General features: G+C 48.1%; 1 protein-coding gene across 3 annotated transcripts; it reads left to right on the top strand.

Moving 5' to 3' along the window:
- Positions 1 to 14: 14 nt before the first annotated feature.
- Positions 15 to 27,483, top strand: LOC134490763 (synaptonemal complex central element protein 1-like). Of its 3 annotated transcripts, XM_063294029.1 has the most exons (12): positions 15 to 326; positions 1,334 to 1,393; positions 3,360 to 3,434; positions 4,133 to 4,180; positions 4,880 to 4,934; positions 5,205 to 5,294; positions 6,589 to 6,652; positions 14,829 to 14,886; positions 17,351 to 17,465; positions 17,833 to 17,922; positions 24,942 to 25,034; positions 27,325 to 27,483. In XM_063294029.1, the coding sequence occupies exons 1-11, from the start codon at positions 287 to 289 to the stop codon at positions 24,997 to 24,999; spliced, it is 753 nt and encodes a 250-aa protein (XP_063150099.1). In that variant the 5' UTR covers positions 15 to 286; the 3' UTR covers positions 25,000 to 25,034; positions 27,325 to 27,483. The 3 variants fall into 3 exon arrangements, with proteins under 3 accessions (XP_063150099.1, XP_063150100.1, XP_063150098.1); XM_063294028.1 differs by lacking the exon at positions 15 to 326 and having other exon boundaries at positions 956 to 1,393; XM_063294030.1 differs by lacking the exons at positions 15 to 326; positions 17,351 to 17,465; positions 27,325 to 27,483 and having other exon boundaries at positions 953 to 1,393; positions 24,942 to 25,019.
- Positions 27,484 to 27,926: the final 443 nt, after the last annotated feature.

The raw sequence follows: 27,926 nt of genomic DNA, 5'->3' as shown, positions 1-27,926 counted from the left end.
CATTTAATTGCTATTATCTTTTCTGTGTGGAAAGTATTACAATTTTGTTTTTGTAACATGCACAGGAAGCAGAATATTACAATTTCCATTTCATAGGTGGAGGCTTGCAGCTAAGAGAAAAATTATTCCGTACAGGCAAAAAGCCTATATGCTGTCCATATTTTGATATCTGGGTTAAATACACTTGGGTGAATGACGTTACATAACTTATGTGGATTATGACAACATTTAAACAGTTCTGTTTATTCTTGTTCTTTCTCCAGATTCCTGGGACTTTGCATCAAAAATGGAAGAGATACTATCACTTGTGAAACAAATGCAAAATGGTATTTTTAAGTTAGGGCCAACGGTTAGAGTGGGATACCAGGCACTAGGCACCTTAGGAGGATCTTGGAGTGTGCACATGACAGCAACATGTGTGAGCTATCAGTGGCAAAGTGGGGAGCCCTCTAGAAAATCTATAATCTTTCACATTTGAGCTAGGGCTGATGGTTTACTAAAATCTGGAGGATAATACATTGCTTACCATATAGAAAACAGCTGGGAATTGAGACATTTGGATTTCTTTTCCCTCTTATTATGGAAAGTTATTCTGACTAGAAGATAAAATTGGACAGAATCTAGGGGCTGAAATTTCTGAGATGTATTTGTAGGAAATGAGTTTGCTAATTTGTTAACTATAAGCGAATCAGGAAGAGGAGCTCCAGATGTGTAGAGTATCCTGCCACATCTATCCATGCATGTTGCAACATTATGCCTGTGCAGTGGAAATAGTTGATTTCATGCCTCCTGGGGGGCACAGCCAAATGCCATAACACATAATCTAGGGGACCTTCAAAATGTAATCAATGTGTATATTGTGACTTTAATACTGTTTTGATGCCAGGAATGTGGCCAGATTCTGTGGCTTCTGGATCAATTCATTTGAGGGGGTGGGGGGTGTTTTTGTTTCTGTCTGTGTCTGTATGTTTGATTTAAACAGAACTGCATGATGAGAAAAAGCTAGAAGTTTTACTGGGTGCCAGAAGAAAAATATCATGGAAGAAGGGATGCTGATTTTAGGGGAAAGGTTTGGAGACCCAGTTTTCATTAAAAATAATTCCAAACCAGGATGATATAAACTTTCTATCAATATTATTTGACAGAGAATTATTTTAAATTATCCTATTTACGCTCCGAAGCTGTCAATTACATTGGCACTGGAATGAATGATATGCAGTGATACACAGGAAGGTGGTTATGGTGAAGTTTTAAGGTACTAATATAATAACATAGATCAGCATGAAGAATGCAGATGAAACTTTCTCCTCCTTCTTCTTCCTTTCCTTGGTAGTGGGAAATCTAGAGCCAAGAATCGAAGATCTAGTAAAAAGAATTAATAAATTGCAGCAAGGTAAGAGATTCAGATGGGACACAAAGTAAAGGGCTGGCTTCTATGGTAGGCTGGCAGAAGTCACAAATTACATTAATATACTTGTTTGATAGACTTAGTTGAATGAACATAAATTGGGAAACAGAAATATTTTACCTCATTTGAAGAGATTATTTGATTTAAATATACTGTGATCTTTTGAGACTTTTGGTAGTTCACAACAGTTCTAAAACAACAATAAAATTTCCTTGCTAAATAAATAAATTCAAAATAAAATTAAAATAAAATTTAAATCACATAACCCCAAAACCCTCCAGAATAACTCAGTCTTAACTAGCTTCCCGAAGGCTCTTACCAATGCAAATAATCTCACCTCCAGGAAGAGGCCTGGGACTCTCAAGAGAAACATCTCCTGGCCTTGACCCCTCTGGAAATGGGGCAGTCCCAGAAGTTTTTTCCTGAGAGACACTTTGGATGGGTTAAATCTGGTTGGTGGAAGCAGTCTTAATGTACACAGGTGCCAAACGGTACAGGGCTTTATATGTTAAAAACCATATTTTGAATTGCACCTAGAAATGTACTGGCAGCCAGTGCAGGCAAGAAGAACTGAATTACACCTGGGCTAGTGTACTCTGAATGCAGTTTCTGAGTGGTTTCCAATGGCTACTCCATTGTAAATATTTTGGTTTCTTTTCTATAAAAAATTGATCACCAGAATCATAATAATAAATTATGATCTCCTATGACACATCCAAAAGGCATCAGATTGGGCGAAGGCTTTTCTGTGAGATGGGCATAAGATTGTAAATCCATGATACTTCCTCGGATGGGATAGAAACTAAACTAAATAAACATGTACTGTAATAAAATAGGTACAGATGCTTTCAGATGGAGGCTCCATATAACAACTGGGGAGGTGTTGATGATGAATAATGTTTTATGAAAGTAATACCCTTTCTTTGCATCTATTTAAAGAGAAAGGAGACCTGATTATATTTGTTTTCTCATTTCCTGCCCTCTTTTAGAGTCTAGTACATCTTCAAGGAAGCAGTGTTTCTTACAATGAGTCTAGGCTGTGATAATACACAATTACTTTTTTTGGGATTTTCCCATAAGCCTAACAAGTATGTGGTTTGTGTGTGGCTGGTGGCCATCTGTATATACCCAGTTTATTTCAATAATGGGATTGTCGGTCTATTTTCACCACAAGTAATGCTAAATTTGTGCAATGATTTTGTATTAGTAGTGAAGTGAATAACTTCTATATTAGGGTACAGTCAATACAAATCTTGGGGAAAAACAAGCATATCTGGCAGATAAAAAAATAACAGTATAAAGTTTTGTGATAGTACAAGTTGATAATGATTGTTGTAATTGATTGAATCAAGTGGCACTTTTTTGAATCTCCTCTAGCAAATATTGTTGAATGCTGTATATATTATTGTTCTTGTGCTACCCTGTTTGTCCAGAACCGCAGTATAACTTCCTTCCTTCCTTCCTTCCTTCCTTCCTTCCTTCCTTCCTTCCTTCCTTCCTTCCTTCCTTCCTTCCTTCCTTCCTTCCTTCCATTTGGAGTAATAATGAATACATATACAGAATTATATGATGTCAGAGTGAAAGCTGTACTTTTAAGTTGATGGGCAAAGGAAAGGAGAGAATTTTATAGGAGTGGAATTCTTGTCTTTGGGTTTAATGCTCTGATTTTTTTCCCATTTCTGTTTCTATCTTTTTCTATCTGCAAAGTGGCCTGTTAAAAATAAAAAGCAGAATAGTTCCACAATAATTGTTATTATTAGGACTCCTCCATCTGGAAGCTCTAGGACAATCTTAGTAGACATTTTTATTTTATTTGAGTAATATGATAATGGTTTAAATGTGGTTTTAACCATTATACTATAATGTTACTCAGATGCAAAATGTCCTTGGCATGAGCTGCCCACTCATCATTTACTCTCTCAATCTATTTGTTGTATGTATTTTTCTTCAGCTAAGAAGATATTAAATGAAGAGATCTCTGAGGCAAATGAACATAGTAAGACACTTCAGAGAGAACTGGAAAAGTGTAGGTATCTATTCTGACATAGTTCAGATTGAAGCCAGTAATTCAAATGCCACTAATCTCCCTCTCCACAACCAGTATTTAAAAAGTGTATAAACTTTAAAATGCAATACACTTTGAAGCATGCTTAGGTTTAAGTAGACATGTAGAAAACTGAATTATTACTCTATTCACATGGTAATACCAAGCCAGGTTTTAAACCATGGTATGCCAAACAAGTCATAAGTACATAACCTAAATCATAATGGCTGGGTTCGCATATAATAAACAATAATGGGAGGGTATGTACATTACTAAGCTAGCAGCCACATTATGCTATATTGCTATGTATGAAATACAGTGCTGTTGATCTGCAGGCACAGGCCAGTTGATTTAACTTTATTTTAAGAACAGCCAATATATTACATGAGCTGTGGGAATGACCCTGGGAGACCGGAGGGAGAGCCACAGACTGGACAACTGGCATATAAAAGGTATAAAAGATCAATGCAATAAGGTTACCTAGAATTGTTCTGTTCATGCTTCTAGACAGAGGATACTTTAGCTGTAGAAGATGTACAGTAGCAGCTGGGGGCAGAGGGCAGATTTTTATAATGCAGAGTCTAAGAAAAACAAGCACCAACATCTGAGGTTTCTTCCATTTGTGTTTTCTGCAACATCATAAAAATAATGCCTAAATGACATCACTCCTTCTCTTGTAGTAAATGCTGAGAAGTCAAGCCTTGAAGAAACATGGAATGAGAAAAAAGGTAATGGCAAATTCAGAAATGCCTGCTTGATTTTTTAACACTATCTGTTTTAGTGCTTGTCCACAATAAATTCCTTGAAATTGCATATTTGTTGTAAGGGCAATTCACTACTGTATTAATAGGACTGCAATACGAAATGCAGTTTCAAGAGACACTTTATGTTTTGGCATTATTAGTAAAATTAGTTTACTCAAGTCACATGACAAAATATCGCTAGAAAACAATGCTTAAAAATAGTGTGCAGGGCAGAGAGAAAATTGTCTCTATCACTTTTTCCACCTGATAACTTTAATAATTTCTGTACATGACAATATTGTCCATTTTATGTTGTTATTTACTTCCTGAAGTTTTGTAAGACGGAATTAAACTTTTTCACAGATAATACATGCTGGGCCTACATTTTCATCAAGCTGTTCATCACAGCCCCAAGACCCTTTCCTGATGAGGCTTTTCTCTTTTGGCAGCCTTCCAATTACCTGGGTACAGAGGAGAAATAGAGCACACTCTTTCCTGCAGTCCCTTGTTGCTTTATCTAATAAAATTTTGTCATAGTGTGATTGCACATGTTCTACTCCCTGGACACTGAAAGTAGTGGCATTACTTTACTGATAGAGAACATGCATACAACCATGGCAGAAATATTATGCAGAAAAGAGAATAACTTGAACCGCTGAGCATTAATATTTACCTTTCTTGCAGAGATCAGAAAAGTCATGCAGTTGCACTCAAAGGAGACAGAAGTGGAAATGCAGAGGTGAGCTAGGGCCCCTGATCCACCTGCACTGTGGACTTAGCCACTGAAAAGTTCTGAGCAATGTTATAGAGTTATCAAGACTACAGCAGGAAATATGGCAAACTACTCTTAAGAAAATCTGTATATCAAGATGGCTGTCAATATGTATTTATGCCTGTGTTTTCAGTATAAATTATTTATATTGCCATCCATGGTCCCAGCTCAAAGTGATTACCATCACAAAATTAAGAATTAGCCCTTTCTATATCTTAGCTTCTTCTCATTTACCAGGGAGCAGAAATTGAACCTGGTCTGTAAGCAACAAATTGAAGAACTCACAGCCAAGATCCAGGTGGAAAAACTGAAGCAGAGGGAGCACAGGTTATTTCCTAAAACTTTGCAATTTTGCCATAAATGTCTGTGTGCTAGCATCTTCTGATTGCACTTAATTCATGTATTATCAAAAACATGGTTGCATTTGCCTTCATCAAATTACATTTCAGACTGTCTTCATTCCTTTAGCAAATCACTTTCTGCAAAGGACAAAACTGCAGTGATTGAAATAATGAATAATAATGCAACTAAATAAATCTCTGATTTGGTCACAATATTCAGGTCATTCAATAAAATTGTTTGCTGGTAGGTTTAATACTAACGAACAAAAATATCATTTTACGCAACATGTTTAGTATACGGAATTCCTTACCATGAAAGGTAGTGACAGTGTTCTGAATTAAATAGTTGTAAAACAGCTTAGACAGACAGAATAGTCTAGCTGCATGCCTTAGCCATGATGGAAAACTGTATGCAGTCTCAATATTCTGAAATATTATACTGTACTTATTACAAGGTGCAGAAGACAAATATGTGGGACTTACTATTCCATTAATTTCCTCCATTGATGACTTCCTTAGGAATCTGGATAGCTAATGTTGAATACTGAATGTGGAACAAGATGACTCTGTGTTTCAAGTATGTTCTGTGTAATATTGGTGTTACATGAACAAGTCGGCAGTATTTTTACAAACTCCTGCAGGAATGCTGTGAGTGTGTATACCTTGTGCATCCTCTTTAAAACCAAGCCACTCTTGCACATGTTGGACTGCACAAGTCTTTTTCACAGCAATTCAACATGTCACACAGACCAGCACTTTGGTGATTGAAACAGGGAAACCATAGTGCTCTGCCTTGACAAAGATTTGCCCAGGCCTACTGCACAGTGGCCGCAGCTCCATTACGTCAAGCAACAGCACAGCCGGCAGAGGTCACTGAGGAGCACTATCAGACCCAGAGTACAAATGGATCCAAAGCTAGTCAAAGTGACATGGCGGGTGCTGCAGCTTCTTGGCTTACTGCACAATTAATAGGCATGCCCACCCCAAGCACACAGTGCAAAGCAATGCCCTTTAAGACCAGCACCTGCTTCACCTTTTCCAACGGGTACAGGCAAAGTGGCTCAGTACTTCCACAGTTGAGGCCCAGGCTCTGCATTTGAGGCAGTGTTTCTCCTTGGCCAGCTCTTCAAGAAAGCCCACCCAAGTGCATGATCTGCTAGCTCCTGTTGCGGTTGACATTCCCTGGAAGTATACGTGCAGCAAGAAGCTGGAGTTGTCTGCAATGCAGTAATTTAATTCTGTCCTATTCCTGCCCTGCATTTATTTTTTTCTACCTTCAGATTGGCATTTGAGCAGTTACTTGATGAGTTGATGGAGAAGCACAAGAATCTCTGGGAACTTTATGTAAGGCCTGTTTTGTTTTTCCCCTGTAGCATAAATCATATTCTGTAGTACTCATTAATATTACAATAAATGTAGGCAGCAAAACTATGAGTTAGAGATCTTGAATTCCAATTTTATTACCGCTGGGAACCGTGACATCAAATTAGCTAAAAACATTTGGCCCTACAAAGAGACATTTCACAGTTCCATGCTGAGGTCTGAAAGTGCAATAGAAAGAGTAGATATTATACAGGAATGGGAAAATCATCTCAGGAGAAGCAGCTACTACATTGGGCAAATAAAGGATCTGTGGGTGTATAAGGAACAAGGAGATGAATATTATTTGCTTACAGACTGACTGCTGACTCCTGGATTCTTGGGTGCTCTCTAATGAGCCAAAACTGTGCTTTCCTCAGCTTCCTATTTTAACTCCTAGGAGCACAGCTGGTTGGTACCATGTAAATGAGATAAGATGAAATGTCAGGCTGAAAAGGGCTGGGCAACTGCCACATTGGGAACAATAATAAGGCCAGTGACATATGGAGAGAACTTTCCCCCACAATAATTGTTATGCCCAGGGCATCTTTAGCAAGACTGCCTATTATTTACCAAGAAAACTGTTATGTATCTCTTAATGGTTTGCCCAGAATGTTTGCAAGAACATGCATACAAAGAGACATGAATAATGGTCTATACAATTTAGGTGTAGACTTAAGCTATCCCACCAATGGCTCCTGTGCCAATGTATGATCGCTGCCAACCAGATGCTGTACATTCATACACTCTGTCTGTATCTAAAGGGTAGGGCTAGTTCAAGCATTCTTGATAGTCTTTTCATTATTTGGTACACATTGGAATTGTCCTCTCAAGCACTATGGCCAACCCATGGTTGTCATGAGTGCCGTTGAGCTAAAGTCATCAGCGCAATGGCACTCATGACAATGACAAGGAAATAGGTGAAGGGGTACAAGTTAAGTAGCCATCAACCTACAACGACTAACGGCCAACAAACAATAGCCAAAGGAATCACGGAGCCACCCAAACCATCAGCGGCAATACAACGGGGATCGCCCAGCTGAAAGCAATCAGCAGAAGAATGGAAACCTGATGATGGGCGATCCCGGAAACCCTCACCCACCGGCAGGGCAACGCATGGGACAAAGGGGGGTGACGTGACCGTGAGCGAGGGGGCGCTGACCGGCGCGGGGTATTTAAACCCCGCACCGGCGCGCTCCTGTCACTCTCAGCTTTTTACTACCAACGCTGTACCTGCCCTGCAATAAACCAGAGCCTGATTCGCAAACCAGTGTCTGATTGTTATTCAGGGGAAGGCAGCGCATGACATAAAGCTGAGAGTCATAAATTCAGCCTCGCCGAGCCCCACCGGACGACAACGAGCCGCGGGAGGAGTAGACGGCGAGAAGACCAGCAAGATGAGGCCGGAACGGCGCGGGCAAGGAGGGCGAGCCGCGCGGCAAGAGACAGAGGAGGACCGACCAAGGCCAGAGGCACCGCGGACTCCCGGAGCCATGGACGCCCACCCAACCCGACCCGAGCCTCAGCTCCAACCCCAAGGGGAGATGGCGACGGAGGCAACCCGACCGCGGGAGGGAGCAGCACGACTTCCGAAACCAGCGGAGGACCCCGCGCCCCACATCGCACCCCAGCAACGGGCGTGGAGCGACAGCCCCACGGCGCTCGACACGGAGGAGGACGACGGAGACACCCATCAGACGGCGGAGGAAGCGGACCCGCGGCAGAGGGACGATGAACCCCGCCGGCAACCCACCCCCGAGGACGCGCCAACGGAACCGGCCCCAGCGGCGGCGCGGGCTGTGGACGAGGAGGCACGAGCTGAACTCGCGGCCATGCGGGCTCAGCTGACGGAACTCCGGACCATGCTCCAGGCGCTTATGCCCCCCGCGCCACCCAACGACGTCCCCGCACAAGCCCACACCCCGAGCGAAGCATCGAACCCACACGGGCCAGCGGAGGGCCAGCAGACGGCACAGGCGGCCGACACCACACCCCGAGAAGCGAGAGGCGGGGCCGCACAAAACGCCCGGGCCCCAAAGGACTTCCCCATCTTCTTCGATGGGACCCCCACAAAACTCTCGTTTTTTGTGACCAACGCTAGGGAGTTCATGGGGAGGCACGGACACTCCTATGACTCCGAGGCCGACAAGATCGCCGCCGTGGCGATCAAACTCCAAGACAGGGCGGCGGACTGGTACGTCCAACTGTACGAGTCCAGCTCCCCCGCCCTCGCCACCTTCCCTGCTTTCATCAAAGAGATGAAAGACTACTTCGAAGACCCCCTAGCCAAAGTAAGGGCGAAAAGCGCACTCCAAAGACTTACACAGGGCACCCGCACGGTCCCTGACTACGCCCTGGAGTTCAAAGCCCTCGCGGGGAAGGTCAGCGACTGGTCCGAGACCACCCTGCTGGAAATCTTCAAAAGGGGGCTCAACCGCGACGTTCTCCAATGGGCCCTCTACCGCGACGACCCAGAAACGTTACACGGGTGGATCCACCTCGCGGGGAAAGCCGAACACGCGCACCGCACCTTCCTCATGACAACCACGGAAGACACAAACGATGCCGGGAAAAAGGTACCCGCACCACACGGGGGGATGGCCGGCCCCATATACCCTAAAAAGAAGTTCAACCGGGAGCCCTGCGGGAGGTGTGGCAAATTAGGGCACAAGACGGCGGATTGCTTCGCCAACCGACCGCCGACCAGCGCGCCCAAGCCCACCCCGAAAATTAGCCCCAAACCACCCAACCCGGGGCCGCCGCCTCACCGCCGAATGACCGTGGCCACAGCGACACCGAAAGAGAGCTGGGACGCTTACTGGGGGGAAGAGGACAATACCGACCCCGACCAGCCGGCGGGAAATGCTCCCCGCCTGCTCTGAGACGCGTGGCGAGGCAGGCGGTGGGACAGCAACGCGGACCACCTCAACGAAACGACAAAAGCTCCGTAATATTGGCAGCAATTCAACTCTCCACCGGAAACGGAGCCACCACGGCCGCGGCACTAGTGGACTCGGGGTGCTCAAAAAACCTCATCCACCCCGACCTAGTCGCCAAACTCGACCTCCGCTGCTTCCCCCTCCCCACGCCGCTGGCATTCCACCAGCTGGACGGCTCTACAGCGGGAGGGAAACCAGCCACGCTACAAACCGAGCCGGTCACCCTGCAAATGGGCACTCACACTGAGCGCACATCGTTCGTAGTCACGCACATCGGACGGCCCATTGCAGTCCTGGGGATGCCATGGCTCGCGAAAAACAACCCGCGGATCAACTGGGCGACCCGTACCTTCACATTCGGCGACGGCGAGTATCGAGCACCAGTTCCAGCCGGCAAAAGCAACCCCACGGTAGGACGAGCGGAGGCGACCACACAAGACAACGCCGCTAACCCAGCAGACCTACCAGAACAATACGCCGACTTCTCCGAGGTCTTCGGAGAGGCAGAGGCTGACCAACTACCCCCCCACCGCAAGACGGATTGCCGGATCGACCTACTGCCCGACGTCCCCTTACCTCGACCAAAAATCTATTCGATGACCCCGAAGGAGATGGCAACCCTCCGGGAGTTCATCGATAAAAACCTAGACAGGGGATTCATAGAGCCAGCATGCTCACCGGTCGGAGCCCCCGTCTTATTCCGGGAGAAGAAAGACGGGACCCTACGGCTCTGTACCGACTACCGGGGCCTAAACGCGGCTTCCCTGTCCAACAAATATCCCTTACCCCTGGTGAAGGACATGCTCGCCCACCTGTCCACGGGCAAAGTCTTTTCCAAATTGGACCTTCGCGAGGCGTACTATCGCATCCGAATCAGGGAGGGGGACGAATGGAAGACGGCGTTTAACTGCCCCCTAGGCGCTTTCCAGTACAAGGTACTGCCCTTCGGACTCGCGGGGGCCCCTGGGGTGTTCATGCAGCTCATCAATGAGGTACTGCATGAACATCTGTTTAAAGGGGTCCTGGTCTACATCGACGACGTCCTTATTTACACAAAAACACACGAGGAACACGTAACCTTAGTCAGGCAAGTCCTCGACAAGCTCAGAAGGGCGCAGCTCTATGCGAAGCCTACAAAGTGCGAGTTTCACAAAGAGCGCCTAGACTATTTGGGGTATCGAATCTCTGGGGACGGCATCGAAATGGACCCCGCAAAAGTCGAAGCGGTGCTAAACTGGGAGCGGCCCCGCAACAGACGGCAACTACAGAGCTTCCTGGGATTCGCGAATTTCTACAGGTCATTCGCCCGGGGGTTCGCTGAGATAGCCCTCCCCTTAACGGACCTCCTCAAAACCAAAGGGGTGGGGGACACCCGACGCGCCAAGAACCCAGGCACAGTGCTGAATTGGACTCCCGCGTGCCAGACCGCATTCGACAAGCTGAAAGCGCTGTTCACTACGGAGCCAATCCTCGCGCACCCGGACCCAGAACGGCCGTTCGTGGTCCAAGCCGACGCCTCAGACTTCTCCCTGGGAGCCATCCTACTACAGAAAGACTCCACGGGGCTCCTGAAACCATGCGCCTACCTGTCAAGGAAGTTCTCCGAGACAGAGAGGCGATGGCACGTCTGGGAGAAAGAAGCCTTCGCGGTGAAATCGGCACTAGAGACATGGCGACACCTACTCGAGGGAGCCACCCAACCATTCGAGGTCTGGACGGACCACCGGAACCTCGAGGCCCTACGAACGCCTAGACGCCTTAGCCCAAAACAGGTCCGATGGGCCCAATTCTTCAGCCGCTTTGATTTCCAGCTGAAGTTCATGCCGGGCAAGAAGAACTTCCTGGCCGACGCCCTCTCCCGACTGCCCCAAGACGAAGAGCCCGCCCCAGACACCATTGGGACGGTCCTATCCGCCTCGCAACTGGGGATGGCCGTGACCACCCGAAGCGGCGCACGGAGGCAGCTCGACGCTACGGCGCAGCCGACGGCGGGACAACCGGCGACGGAAAGAAGCCAACCGCAACTACCAGGGGGAATGCGCACGGACCTCGCCGCCGCCCTCAAAACCGACCCCTGGTTCCTGGCGAACCCCGACAAGGTAACGATGGCGCAAGACCTGGCATGGGGGGAAGGCAGAATCTACGTCCCGGACTCGCAGCGCCAGGCGATCTTGCATAGGTCACACGACGCCAAGCAAGCGGGACACTTTGGGTTCCTCAAGACCCTACACCTAACACGGCGCCAATTCTGGTGGCCCGCGCTCAGGCGAGACGTAAAAACCTACGTGGCGTCCTGCCCAACGTGCGCTAGGGCCAAACGGGCACCAGGCAAACCCGCGGGGCTATTGCAACGGGTGGCAGAACCCTCCCGCCCATGGGAGGAAATCTCTATGGATTTTATAGTGGACCTCCCACCCAGCCAGAAGAAAACGGCCATTTGGGTGGTGAAGGACTACTTCTCAAAGCAGGCCCACTTCATCCCCTGCACGTCGGTCCCATCCTCACAACAACTAGCCAAACTCTTCCTCATCCACGTGTACAGGCTACACGGATGTCCCGCACGTGTGGTGACCGACAGGGGCACACAGTTCACCTCCAAATTCTGGCGGGCCTTCCTGAAGCTGACGGGGACCCAACAGGCCCTATCTACGGCTTGGCATCCGCAGACGGACGGAGCCACTGAGGTTCTTAATGCCACCTTAGAGCAATTTATACGATCATATACGAACTACCACCAAGACGACTGGGCTGAACTGCTCCCGTTCGCCGAAGTCGCATACAACAACGCCGTCCACACGAGCACGGGGAAAACTCCGTTCGAAGTAGTCTCGGGGCGCGACTTCGTCCCCATACCGGAGCTACCTCAACCCCCGGAACCACAGGTGGACGCCAGCGACTGGGGACGGAAGATCGCGGAAGCATGGCCAGTAATCACGGCGGCGCTAAAGGAGGCACAGGCTGCTTACAAAGAGCAGGCCGACAAGCACCGGCGCCAACAACCGACGTTCCAGGCGGGGGATATGGCCTATCTATCCACCAAGTTCCTAAAGTCAACCCAACCCTCGAAAAAACTGGGGCCTAAGTACATCGGGCCGTTCCGAGTCACGCAAATAGTGAACCCGGTAGCAATACGCTTGGACCTGCCACACAACCTCCGGAGGCTCCACCCGGTGTTCCACACCAGCCTCCTAAAACCGGCAACCACCTCCCGATGGCACCCAAGCACGCCACAGCCCGCACCACTTATGATCGACGGGCAACACCACTTCGAGATAAGGGACATCCTCGACTCCCGCAAGCAACGAGGAACTCTACACTATCTGGTCAGGTGGAAACACTTCCCCCACCCGGAATGGGTGGCGGCGCACAACGTTAACGCGCCTGACCTGACCAGAGCATTTCACCGGGCATACCCCGACAAACCGCAACCAAGGTCAGCAAAACCAAACCCCCCCCCCCGCAGGCCTCCCCCCGCCTCCCGTGCCCCAAGGGAAAGGGCCCCCCCCCAAGCCCGCGACTTGGGTGGACCTTCCCCCCCCCGGGACTCACTCCCCCCGCCCCGGGCCCACGGGGTGGTGACAAACGATCGCCAGCACCCTCCCCCCGCCCCCTGGCCGCGGGGGAGTGGCAAGCAAGTCAACAGGGCAACCTGGGGGCAACGCCCAGGAGACACAACAAAGGCGACGCAGTCTAAATAAGAAAAGAAGGGCCCTACCTGGAGCTGAGCAGCACCCGACCAGCCACGCCTCTCGCCTCGCCGAACTGAGCCAAACAAACAGGGTGTGGTTGGAGCATGCGCACGCCAGGTTAGAACCCGAGCATGCGCACCATGGACACACCCTGGGAAGGCACGTGGTAGAGGGAGGAGCAAAGGGAGGGGCGACAACTACTCCGGCGGGAACTTTGAAAAAAAAAAAAAAAAAATGTGGCATTTTGACAGCTCCACGGGGAAAACCCAGAAACCCGAGGGAGAACACTATTCGGAAAGGGGGCAGTATGTCATGAGTGCCGTTGAGCTAAAGTCATCAGCGCAATGGCACTCATGACAATGACAAGGAAATAGGTGAAGGGGTACAAGTTAAGTAGCCATCAACCTACAACGACTAACGGCCAACAAACAATAGCCAAAGGAATCACGGAGCCACCCAAACCATCAGCGGCAATACAACGGGGATCGCCCAGCTGAAAGCAATCAGCAGAAGAATGGAAACCTGATGATGGGCGATCCCGGAAACCCTCACCCACCGGCAGGGCAACGCATGGGACAAAGGGGGGTGACGTGACCGTGAGCGAGGGGGCGCTGACCGGCGCGGGGTATTTAAACCCCGCACCGGCGCGCTCCTGTCACTCTCAGCTTTTTACTACCAACGCTGTACCTGCCCTGCAATAAACCAGAGCCTGATTCGCAAACCAGTGTCTGATTGTTATTCAGGGGAAGGCAGCGCATGACAATGGTAGATACATGGGTTTCAGTCCTATTTGTGGTCCCTACATCCCACTGAGATTGCATCACCAGAATTCAGCAGTAGCTGAATTAGCACAATTTCTGCTCATTTTTAGAAGGAAAGGAGTAAGTACATAAGTCCGCAATAGGCTGAATCACTGATGAAATGTTTTTTAAATACCCAGAAGAGAGAGAGAGAGGCCCAAATGCAATCTTTCTCTCCAGTGATGTCATCATTTTGTTACCCATTTCTGCCTCATCAGCGGACAAAATATTTATAATAGTATGGACCTAGTCACAAAAAGATTGCCAATCTCTGTTTGAATCCAGCTAAATGTGATTCTGCACTCTTTAGTTAAGACTTAAACAGATGGGATTTTTAATACTAAAATTCATATAATCAATGTAAAAAGCATTATTGTTATTTGTCTAACTGTACCTTTTACTGTAATATTTTCCTGATTAACATATCCTACCTTTCATACTGCACCTTCATATTGATATCTGGTTGATGGGTAAAACTAGAAGCTATTTACATCGTAAGTATTTAAGTCTTTCCCCTGTGAGACAAATACAATTTCTCTCTGATTTCATTTGGGGAAATAGCATGAGCTACAGCACCTGTCTATACATTTTTTGGTTTTGCTGACCTTATTATGGACATTTAAACAATTTACTGGAGTTGGGAGATGCTTTTTACTGATTTCCTTCCTTACATCTACAACATAAATTTTTGTTGTTCTTGTTTCTCTTCATCATATCCTGTTCCACTGGTCAGGCCAGGGAGAAACCAGTGGCTGACATGAGAGAGAGTAAGGAGCGATTGCTAAATGAAGGTAAGAGAGAGAATGTACCATTTCAGGCATCTAGGAAAGGAAAGAATCTAAAATTATTCCTAAGCATGATTTTTTTTAACATAGTCATTGTGCAGTTATTACTAAGCTGTTGTGTGAAACCCAAACACACCTTCCTTCTAGGCTGTACTAGTGTTAAAGGATTTTGAATATTCACAATATTTAATTTTCTTGTTGCTGAAAAACCTTTAATCCCCATTCCATTCCTTTAGATTCCATGACCATGACATTTGTGGAATGCTGATGTTACTGGTCTCTATTGGAAGTGCCTATTAAATACTGTGACAAGTAACAAAGCTTGTCAAAGTAACAAGTAACAAAGCTAATTTTTTAATCTACATTTGTTTGCATCCTTAATGCTAAAATTCATTCATAAATTGAGAATTCCTTAAATTAATTCCTTAATTTGCATTGGGTTTTGTGTTACAAGCATTTTAAATTCAGTCAAATCTTTAAATACATTACCTCACTTTTTAAGCTCCTTTTGAACTATACTGCTTATTTGAAGTCAGTGAGTTGTTTTTGGCCCTTCCAAGGAGAAAGTTTTGAAAAATTTTATATTTGTTTTATTATTAAAGATTAAATCAACACTCAGAACATCTGAGGGCTTAGGTCTTAAATATAAGTTGTTACTGAAATATGATTCAGGAATGAAACAAGTCAAAGACTGCATGATTAAATGGATGCAGAATTTGAACAGGACAATTGATATGCAACAATGGGAATATCAATGCAAGTTAAATGCTAAGTTTACTATGAATATTATACTCAGAGAAAATTAGTATAAGATCTTTTTCCATTGGTATATTACTCCAGTGTTAATTGCCAAAGTAGATAATACATATTTTAAAAAAGTGCTGGAAAGATGCAGAGAAGTATAGAGATGGCCTTGAAGAAGGAATTGAACCTCCATTAGGTAAATACCAGCTTAGCCCTGAAAGAGAGGAGGGAGTGAGAAAGAAACTCAAGATTGTCCCTCTTTGCTTCTCTTGGATATAACGGGGGAAAGAGAATCTTTGTTAGGCTTCCAAGATTCTATTAGTATACTCTACATCAATAAAGTAGAATTCCAGTAGTTCTTGTGGAGTCTGTTTCCTGTTCTGGCTTATCTCAAGGGGCTGACAAAATGTAATTATAAGGTAGAATCATTCATCCAAATCTAGTGACCATGTCACAAAGCACAGCAATTTTGGAGGATGATTCATTTTAGGATAAAACAAATTTTAGATACAAGTTTCCTTTTCTATGAGTTGTTTTTCTATAAGTATAACCAAGCCTTATATTCCTACGAAATATACTGAGTTAGCTTTATCCGATAACTGCTACAAGGATACTTTACAGTTCTTAATGGAAATTACATCTAATCCCTTCATCAGAAGAGTAGCAAATTAAACTTTGGGAGTAAGCATCAGTGTAAAAAATAACTTTATATTGAAAACAATAAGCCTAATACTAACTTTAACTTAATTTGGAAATTATTTATAGACTATATGCACTTAGTCTTTGCCACATCCGAAGTGTGGGTTCCTTTTTACAATACTAGATTCTGTGTGGCCATAAAATTTAGGATGACTATTTTTGATCCAGCCAGGTCTTTTATGCCACGACTGGAAGAATATAGTGGCAGAGATGGTTGCTTGCTTGCTTGGAAAGTTAAGTGACCTTGTCCTGCTCTGCCTCATGCTCACATCCATTTTATCTTGATCACATTCTGCACATTCTGGGACTGAGCAGAAAACAAATTAATGATTTAAAGCCTTCAACACATGATCTTATTCAATATTTATTCATAGAATTTATACAGCTGCCCATCTCAACCTTGTGTCTCTAGGTAGCTCACAATATAAAAAACATAAGAACCCAGAACATCATAAAAACAACAGCAGCTTCCAAATCCTCTTCAGGGGTAGCCCTATGTAGAATATGTTGCAAAAGCCCAATTGGGAAATGACATCATGCCCTCAGAAGACCTCTGCCTGAAAATGTGATCTGATTATAAACACACACATACACACAAAATTGAATAGTTTTGCACTATAAATAAAGCTGTATAAACAAATGAAGCTGGTCTGGAGATGACTTTTTTTTTTTTTTTTGCACAGACAGTCCTATTTTCTTCTTTTTAAACCGGTATGAGGGCTGGACTCCATAATTTCTGATTAATACTGGCATAGTGGATCATCCTCTCTAATACTGAACTAGTCAAATATAAAGGAACTTTTTAAATATAATTCCTTCTCCCTGGGAAGCTATGCTTGTGGCAGTGTCTCATTATAAAGGAACTGATGTTTTTGTCCAATGCCTGAGATCTATACCTACATTAATATAGCACTGCCAAGTAGTTAATTTCTAGTCTACTTTGAAAGTACCTTTAGTTTCCAAGGCAGGTAGGAATTCTTAAATGCGATGTGCCACAAAGGGCTTGTATGTTGTAATGTTCCACTAGAAAAACTAATCCAGGAGAAACTGGCTCATGTTCAAGATGAAATGGATTTGCTGAGCCAGGGTGCATTCAGTGAAGAGAGGAAGTTCCTGAAAAGCCAGGCAGCTGCATCTGCCCTGTGAGTATACTTCAGTTCTCCTCTGGGAAAATAATATTTGATGCTCAGATAAGTAAGTTTGTTCCTTCCCAAGGATATCCAAGGAATTACCTTTTAACATTTAAAATGAACGACAATAGCAAGTAAAAGTGCTACTTTTAAAGACAAGTCTAAACTTTCTAAGAGTAAGGTAATTAATTAATTACGAATGTCTTGAGCAAAATTACATGAGACATTATTAAAAGTTCTGGTGCGTCTCATTATATTTTTTGTAATTTGGGACTAGAATAAAAAATGCATGTACCAAATAATTTCTCAGCATAAAGGCAACTAATATCTTGATAGATTTGACCTATGAGAACTCTTACTCCTGCTTTTTCATTTCCAGGGAATTATTTCAAAAGGAAAACAAGAAAGCAAAATATTATCTTGAAGCAGCCTCAAAGTGCAATTCTGATTTGCAACAGAAATGTAGCAGGTGAGCAGAAAAGTGAGGGTGTATTTTGCATAGGTAAACATAATCTTCTGCAGATTCACCCCTGAAAGATGAGAGGTTCTAGGCAAGAGAGTTGTTAGCTTTAATGCTCTGTCCTTGGACTGTGGTGCACTGTCTGATTGAAACAGATTCGAAATGCGAATTTTATATATAATTAAACATTTGAAATCTATTAGGATTCAGGCAAAAGTCAATATTTAATTTAAAAAACAATATACTACTGAAGCCCTCTAAAACAAAGATAACCACTTCTGTCATCCATGAGGATTCCTGCTCCTGCCAGCTTTATTTATAATTTTAAAAACTTAAAAAAAAATGAATATGTGGCCACTAGCTTTCTGTCATGAGTGCCGTTGAGCTAAAGTCATCAGCGCAATGGCACTCATGACAATGACAAGGAAATAGGTGAAGGGGTACAAGTTAAGTAGCCATCAACCCACAACGACTAACGGCTAACAAACAATAGCTAAACGGATCACGGAGCCACCCAAGCCATCAGCGGCAATACAACGGGGATCGCCCAGCTGAAAGCAATCAGCAGAAGAATGAAAACCTGAGGATGGGCGATCCTGGAAACCCTCAACCAATGGCAGGGCAACGCAGGGGACAAAGGGGGGTGACGTGACCGAGAGCGAGGGGGCGCTGACCGGCGCGGGGTATTTAAACCCCGCACCGGCGCGCTCCTGTCACTCTCAGCTTTTTTCTACCAACGTTGTACCTACCCTGAAATAAACCAGAGCCTGCTTTGCAAACCAGTGTCTGAACGTTATTCAGAGGTAGGCAGCGCATGACATAAAGCTGAGAGTCATAAACTCAGCCTCGCCGAGCCCCACCGGACGACAACGAGCCGCGGGAGGAGTAGACGGCGAGAAGACCAGCAAGATGAGGCCGGAACGACGCGGGCAAGGAGGGCGAGCCGCGCGGCAAGAGACAGAGGAGGACCGACCGAGGCCAGAGGCACCGCGGACTCCCGGAGCCATGGACGCCCACCCCACCCGACCCGAGCCTCAGCTCCAACCCCAAGGGGAGATGGCGACGGAGGCAACCCGACCGCGGGAGGGAGCAGCACGACTTCCGAAACCAGCGGAGGACCCCGCGCCCCACATCGCACCCCAGCAACGGGCGTGGAGCGACAGCCCCACGATGCTCGACACGGAGGAGGACGACGGAGACACCCATCAGACGGAGGAGGAAGCGGACCCGCGGCGGAGGGACGATGAACCCCACCGGCAACCCACCCCCGAGGACGCGCCAACGGAACCGGCCCCAGCGGCGGCGCGGGCTGTGGACGAGGAGGCACGAGCTGAACTCGCGGCCATGCGGGCTCAGCTGACGGAACTCCGGACCATGCTCCAGGCGCTCATGCCCCCCGCGCCACCCAACGACGTCCCCGCACAAGCCCACACCCCGAGCGAAGCACCGAACCCACACGGGCCAGCGGAGAGCCAGCAGACGGCACAGGCGGCCGACACCACACCCCGGGAAGCGAGAGGCGGGGCCGCACAAAACGCCCGGGCCCCAAAGGACTTCCCCATCTTCTTCGATGGGACCCCCTCAAAACTCTCGTTTTTCGTGACCAACGCTAGGGAGTTCATGGGGAGGCACGGACACTCCTATGACTCCGAGGCCGACAAGATCGCCGCCGTGGCGATCAAACTCCAAGACAGGGCGGCGGACTGGTACGTCCAACTGTACGAGTCCAGCTCCCCCGCCCTCGCCACCTTCCCTGCTTTCATCAAAGAGATGAAAACCTACTTCGAAGACCCCCTAGCTAAAGTACGGGCGAAAAGCGCACTCCAGAGACTTAAACAGGGCACACGCACGGTCCCTGACTACGCCCTGGAGTTCAAAGCCCTCGCGGGAAAGGTCTGCGACTGGTCTGAGACCACCCTGCTGGAAATCTTCAAAAGGGGGCTCAACCGCGACGTTCTCCAATGGGCCCTCTACCGCGACGACCCAGAAACGTTACACGGGTGGATCCACCTCGCGGGGAAAGCCGAACACGCGCACCGCACCTTCCTGATGACAACCACGGAAGACACAAACTATGTCGGGAAAAAGGTACCCGCACCACACGGGGGGATGGCCGGCCCCATATACCCAAAAAAGAAGTTCAACCGGGAGCCCTGCGGGAGGTGTGGCAAATTAGGGCACAAGACGGCGGATTGCTTCGCCAACCGACCGCCGACCAGCGCGCCCAAGCCCGCCCCGAAAATTAGCCCCAAACCACCCAACCCGGGGCCGCCCCCTCACCGCCGAATGACCGTGGCCACAGCGACACCGGAAGAGGGCTGGGACGCTTACTGGGGGGAAGAGGACAATACCGACCCCGACCAGCCGGCGGGAAATGCTCCCCGCTTGCTCTGAGACGCGTGGCGAGGCAGGCGGTGGGACAACAACGCGGACCACCTCAACGAAACGACAAAAGCTCCGTAATATTGGCAGCAATTCAACTCTCTGCCGGCAACGGAGCCACCACGGCCGCGGCACTAGTGGACTCGGGGTGCTCAAAAAACCTCATCCACCCCGACCTAGTCGCCAAACTCGACCTCCGCTGCTTCCCCCTCCCCACGCCGCTGGCATTCCACCAGCTGGACGGCTCTACAGCGGGAGGGAAACCAGCCACGCTACAAACCGAGCCGGTCACCCTGCAAATGGGCACTCACACCGAGCGCACATCGTTCGTAGTCACGCCCATCGGACGGCCCATTGCAGTCCTGGGGATGCCATGGCTCGCGAAAAACAACCCGCGGATCAACTGGGCGACCCGCACCTTCACATTCGGCGACGGCGAGTATCGAGCACCAGTACCAGCTGGCAAAAGCAACCCCACGGTAGGACGAGCGGAGGCGACCACACAAGACAATGCCGCTACCACAGCAGACCTACCAGAACAATACGCCGACTTCTCCGAAGTCTTCGGAGAGGCAGAAGCCGACCAACTACCCCCCCACCGCAAAACGGATTGCCGGATTGACCTACTGCCCGACGTCCCCTTACCTAGACCAAAGATTTATTCGATGACCCCGAAGGAGATGGCAACCCTCCGGGAGTTCATCGATAAAAACCTAGACAGGGGATTCATAGAGCCAGCATGCTCACCGGTCGGAGCCCCCGTCTTATTCCGGGAGAAGAAAGACGGGACCCTACGGCTCTGCACCGACTACCGGGGCCTAAACGCGGCTTCCCTGTCCAACAAATACCCCTTACCCCTGGTGAAGGACATGCTCGCCCACCTGTCCACGGGCAAAGTCTTTTCCAAATTGGACCTTCGCGAGGCGTACTATCGCATCCGAATCAGGGAGGGGGACGAATGGAAGACGGCGTTTAACTGCCCCCTAGGCGCGTTCCAGTACAAGGTACTGCCCTTCGGACTCGCGGGGGCCCCTGGGGTGTTCATGCAGCTCATCAATGAGGTACTGCATGAACATCTGTTTAAAGGGGTCCTGGTCTACATCGACGACGTCCTCATTTACACAAAAACGCACGAGGAACACGTAACCTTAGTCAGGCAAGTCCTCGACAAGCTCAGAAGGGCGCAGCTCTATGCAAAGCCTACAAAGTGCGAGTTTCACAAAGAGCGCCTAGACTATTTGGGGTATCGAATCTCCGGGGACGGCATCGAAATGGACCCCGCAAAAGTCGAAGCGGTGCTAAACTGGGAGCGGCCCCGCAACAGACGGCAACTACAGAGCTTCCTGGGATTCGCGAATTTCTACAGGTCATTCGCCCGGGGGTTCGCTGAGATAGCCCTCCCCTTAACGGACCTCCTCAAAACCAAAGGGGTGGGGGACACCCGACGCGCCAAGAACCCAGGCACAGTGCTGAATTGGACTCCCGCGTGCCAGACCGCATTCGACAAGCTGAAAGCGCTGTTCACGACGGAGCCAATCCTCGCGCACCCGGACCCAGAACGGCCGTTCGTGGTCCAAGCCGACGCCTCAGACTTCTCCCTGGGAGCCATCCTGCTACAAAAAGACTCCACGGGGCTCCTGAAACCATGCGCCTACCTGTCAAGGAAGTTCTCCGAGACAGAGAGGCGATGGCACGTCTGGGAGAAAGAAGCCTTCGCGGTGAAATCGGCACTAGAGACGTGGCGACACCTACTCGAGGGAGCCACCCAACCATTCGAGGTCTGGACGGACCACCGGAACCTCGAGGCCCTACGAACGCCTAGACGCCTTAGCCCAAAACAGGTCCGATGGGCCCAATTCTTCAGCCGCTTTGATTTCCAACTGAAGTTCATGCCGGGCAAGAAGAACTTCCTGGCCGACGCCCTCTCCCGGCTGCCCCAAGACGAAGAGCCCGCCCCAGACACCATTGGGACGGTCCTATCCGCCTCGCAACTGGGGATGGCCGTGACCACCCGAAGCGGCGCACGGAGGCAGCTCGACGCTACGGCGCAGCCGACGGCGGGACAACCGGCGACGGAAAGAAGCCAACCGCAACTACCAGGGGGAATGCGCAGGGACCTCGCCGCCGCCCTCAAAACCGACCCCTGGTTCCTGGCAAACCCCGACAAGGTAACGATGGCGCAAGACCTAGCATGGGGGGAAGGCAGAATCTACGTCCCGGACTCGCAACGCCAGGCGATCTTGCATAGGTCACACGATGCCAAGCAAGCGGGACACTTTGGGTTCCTCAAGACCCTACACCTCACACGGCGCCAATTCTGGTGGCCCGCGCTCAGGCGAGACGTAAAAACCTACGTGGCGTCCTGCCCAACGTGCGCTAGGGCCAAACGGGCACCAGGCAAACCCGCGGGGCTACTGCAACGGGTGGCAGAACCCTCCCGCCCATGGGAGGAAATCTCTATGGATTTTATAGTGGACCTCCCACCCAGCCAGAAGAAAACGGCTATTTGGGTGGTGAAGGACTACTTCTCAAAGCAGGCCCACTTCATCCCCTGCACGTCGGTCCCATCCTCACAACAACTAGCCAAACTCTTCCTCATCCACGTGTACAGGCTACACGGATGTCCCGCACGTGTGGTGACCGACAGGGGCACACAGTTCACCTCCAAATTCTGGCGGGCCTTCCTGAAGCTGACGGGGACCCAACAGGCCCTATCTACGGCTTGGCATCCGCAGACGGACGGAGCCACTGAGGTTCTTAATGCCACCTTAGAGCAATTTATACGATCATATACGAACTACCACCAAGACGACTGGGCTGAACTGCTCCCGTTCGCCGAAGTCGCATACAATAACGCCGTCCACACGAGCACGGGGAAAACCCCGTTCGAAGTAGTCTCGGGGCGCGACTTCGTCCCCATCCCGGAGCTACCTCAACCCCCGGAACCCCAGGTGGACGCCAGCGACTGGGGACGGAAGATCGCGGAAGCATGGCCAGTAATCACGGCGGCGCTAAAGGAGGCACAGGCTGCTTACAAAGAGCAGGCCGACAAGCACCGGCGCCTACAACCGACGTTCCAGGCGGGGGATATGGCCTATCTCTCCACCAAGTTCCTAAAGTCAACCCAACCCTCGAAAAAACTGGGGCCTAAGTACATCCGGCCGTTCCGAGTCACGCAAATAGTGAACCCGGTAGCAATATGCCTGGACCTGCCACACAACCTCCGGAGGCTCCACCCGGTGTTCCACACCAGCCTCCTAAAACCGGCAACCACCTCCCGATGGCACCCAAGCACGCCACAGCCCGCACCGCTCATGATCGACGGGCAACACCACTTCGAGATAAGGGACATCCTCGACTCCCGCAAGCAACGAGGAACCCTACACTATCTGGTCAGGTGGAAACACTTCCCCCACCCGGAATGGGTGGCGGCGCACAACGTTAACGCGCCTGACCTGACCAGAGCATTTCACCGGGCATACCCCGACAAACCGCAACCAAGGTCAGCAAAACCAACCCCCCCCCCGCAGGCCTCCCCCCGCCTCCCGTGCCCCAAGGGAAAGGGCCCCCCCCAAGCCCGCGACTTGGGTGGACCTTCCCCCCCCCGGGACTCACTCCCCCCGCCCCGGGCCCACGGGGTGGTGACAAACGATCGCCAGCACCCTCCCCCCGCCCCCCGGCCGCGGGGGAGTGGCAAGCAAGTCAACAGGGCAACCTGGGGGCAACGCCCAAGAGACACAACAAAGGCGACGCACTCTAAATAAGAAAAGAAGGGCCCTACCTGGAGCTGAGAAGCACCCGACCAGCCACGCCTCTCGCCTCGCCGAACTGAGCCAAACAAACAGGGTGTGGCTGGAGCATGCGCACGCCAGGTCAGAACCCGAGCGTGCGCACCATGGACACACCCTGGGAAGGCACGTGGTAGAGGGAGGAGCAAAGGGAGGGGCGACAACTACTCCGGCGGGAACTTTGAAAAAAAAAAAAAAAAAGGGCCTTTTGACAGCTCTATGGGGAAAACCCAGAAACCCGGGGGAGAACACTATTCGGAAAGGGGGCAGTATGTCATGAGTGCCGTTGAGCTAAAGTCATCAGCGCAATGGCACTCATGACAATGACAAGGAAATAGGTGAAGGGGTACAAGTTAAGTAGCCATCAACCCACAACGACTAACGGCTAACAAACAATAGCTAAACGGATCACGGAGCCACCCAAGCCATCAGCGGCAATACAACGGGGATCGCCCAGCTGAAAGCAATCAGCAGAAGAATGAAAACCTGAGGATGGGCGATCCTGGAAACCCTCAACCAATGGCAGGGCAACGCAGGGGACAAAGGGGGGTGACGTGACCGAGAGCGAGGGGGCGCTGACCGGCGCGGGGTATTTAAACCCCGCACCGGCGCGCTCCTGTCACTCTCAGCTTTTTTCTACCAACGTTGTACCTACCCTGAAATAAACCAGAGCCTGCTTTGCAAACCAGTGTCTGAACGTTATTCAGAGGTAGGCAGCGCATGACACTTTCTGCCTCCTAGTATAATTTTTGTTTCCACCATTGCTTCTGGCAACATTTGAGGCTTTGTTTCTCTTTTATTTACCTTTATTTTGATCCTGTTTGCATTGTTTTATTTCAACTATTTAATTTCTTTCAGACTAAAAATAGAGCTGGAGGTCTTGGGGACGGAGGACGGCAGCATTATTGAGGATTAGCTTGCAGTCCACCATAGTGCAGCACAGGATGAAATGTAAATACTTTTAATGCATTCTTTTAGGCTATTATCTAACATTAAGACACTTGCACACAGGAAACTGTCTGTAAATCAGGAACAGACTTTGATGGGAGCAGCCACAAATCTGGTGTTCTAAAATAAGAGATGATTAATAGAATAAGACAGTTAAGCAAAATTAGAGTTAAATGAACTCTCAACACAACATTTCTAGGCTGTAACCTAGGAGTCCTTTCTTTCTATATTCCTGCATTCAAGAACCAATATTGAAAGGTTTGGGATCTTATGCAACAGTAGATATGAGATCACAGGCACAAAATGAAAAATGGCTTCTTTAAAGTTTCAGTAATTAGTTCCTATTCACTCAGTGTGATGTGTCATCCCTCAACTAGGCTGATTGGGCACTGGTTAGGGTTTTTGGAGAAGACGCTACAATGCAACAGATGGATGATCTGGTCAGAGGTCTTCCAGTGAGCCTTGTGATTCCATCTTCCTTTTATAGCCTGCACAGACTCAAACTTTGCCCTGAGTAAATTGTCCCCTTTCTGGTGGAATTTACTCTTTACTGTTGCCTTTAAATGCATACTCACTTTTCCAATGGACTATGATATTTTTTCTACTTGCCTAGACTCCTCCCATTTCTCACCTTGTTAGGTTTATTTTGTGTGTAAGTTAAGTGCTTGGCCTCTCATGGTCACAAATAGTATCTCAGGTCATCTATAACAACTGTGACATGTCAAAGTGGATCTTGTGGATGTACAATCTTGTAGACTTCAAAAAGGAACTAGGATGGATGTTCCTTAATGAAAGATATGGGTTTCTATGGGCACTTCCATATAATGACTTTCAAAATGACATCAGCTGTATTTATTTATTTTTAGCTCAGCTTCAATATGTTTAGTTGACACCTTTCCTACATCCCAGTGCCTAGAGGCGGTGCAGGTTTGGATGGGGAGCAACCATCTCTGACTCAATCCTACCAAGACCTAGTGGCCGTGGGTGTTTGGACCACTCAGATCTGAGGATATTCCATCCTGACCTTGGATGGGATAGCACTTCCCCATTCAAGGGTGGTATACAAATTGGGGGTCTTCCTTGGCCAGGAAGGCCTTTGCATAGCTTCATCTGGTGTGCCAGTTGCTCCCTTTCCTAGATAGGGGGGGACTTCAGTCACTCATGGCCTGGTCACCTTATGACTTGACTACTGCAACACGCTCTACACGGGGCTGCCCTTGAAGACCACTTGGAAGCTTCAACTAGTCCAGAATGCAGTGGTGCAGGCAGTAATGGGCATACCTCAGTATGCCCATGTAACATCTCTGTTTTGCAAGCTGCATTAGCCAGTTTGCTTGCAGGTGCAATTCAATGTCCTAGTCATTACCTATAAAGCCTTACATGGCATAGGGCCTGGTTACTTGAGGGACTGCCTGTCTCCCATAGCATCTGCCCAGCTGATTCAACCTGGCATGGTCGGTGTGTACCAGGTTCCTTTGATTAAACAATGCCATCTTTTGTGACCCCAGAAGTGCACCTTCTCTGTAGCAGGGCCTGTCCGCTGGAATGAGGTTCCCTGAGATCTGGATGGTCCCCGCCCTGCTGGTGTTTTGAAGGGCCTTGAAGATCTGGCTCTTTGCCCAGGCCTTTGGCAAGGATGATTGAAGCCCCCCTTGGGTTGTGTAGACTTTGGGTTTTCTTTTTCATTCCTGTCTGGTTTCATCACCTTTGCCCTCTTTTACTCCTTTATTTTTATTATAGTATTTTTTTCCCTTGTTTTTAATGCTTGTGAACTGATCAGAGTCACTTGGAGTTAGGCGGTATATACATTTCATAAAACAAATTAATAAATACATTCAAAGCCTCAGCAAACCTTTGAAATGCAGCTGTAAGGAGATGGAAGGCAGTCTTTCTCAGTTGGCAAGAACACTTGCTTTCCCTTACCTCCTGGTTTCTTGAGTTTACCACTTTCAGTGGATCTTTCAAAGGGAAGACACCTTGATGGTTTTGGAACTTCCTCTCATAGGAACCACTTGGATTTTTTTTTTTGCATATGACCAAACAAATGCATATCGTAAGAATTTACCTGAAAACAATTTATTTCTCCATTGTGAAATTGGCAGAAGAGCAGTTCAGATCTTCTTCAAACTGCTTCTGAGGAAATGGTTGTGTGGCAGTGCCTTTAAGCCAACCTTGGTTTACTGAACACTGAAATTCATTTTTCCTCTCTCCATACAAGGAAGGAAGCACTTAAAAAGATTATACTGTAGAGGTAATTTCCTAATTTTACATCTCTCTCTATTCCCCATGATAGGTTTATGTGTACAGCAGGAACTTTGCTTTAGCACTGACAGAAATCATCTTCGTGGAATATTGGATGTCTTGTTTTACCCTTAAATTTGTGGCAAACGATTTGCAGTTAATAAATTCCTGTTACCAGTGCTGTCATGAAAATGGTGTAATGGAATTTTTAGTATATTTCTTAATGTTTATTGCTGCAGAGTACCTCTAGATCAGTGTTTCTCAACCTCAGCAACTTTAAGATGTGTGGACTTTTAAAGACCACACATCTTAAAGTTGCTGAGGTTGAGAGACGCTGATTTAGTTATTAGAGCTTCAAAAAGCATTTGAAACAGATTCTTCACAAAGTGTATTAAGAATAAATGAAACATTTGCCTTCAAAGCATTAACGTAGCTGTGTTTTTTTGCAAGGCTTGCACACCTATTTCAAAAGCTGTTTCCATTTTCTTGTGTTTACATAAACTACCAGTACTTCTGCTTGGACCCCCAATAAAGTAAAACAACCATGCTGCACAAGCCTTGCAAAAAACACAGCTTCTTTAATTCTCCAAACAGAGATGCTTCATTTGCACAAATGTACTTTACAAAGTATTTATATATTTATCATATTTTTAT

This window comes from Candoia aspera, chromosome 2 (genome assembly GCF_035149785.1).
Source record: "Candoia aspera isolate rCanAsp1 chromosome 2, rCanAsp1.hap2, whole genome shotgun sequence".
NCBI classification, from domain to species: domain Eukaryota; kingdom Metazoa; phylum Chordata; class Lepidosauria; order Squamata; family Boidae; genus Candoia; species Candoia aspera.
Note: the sequence above shows the minus strand (reverse complement) of the source record. Positions and strands in the feature narration are given on the sequence as shown.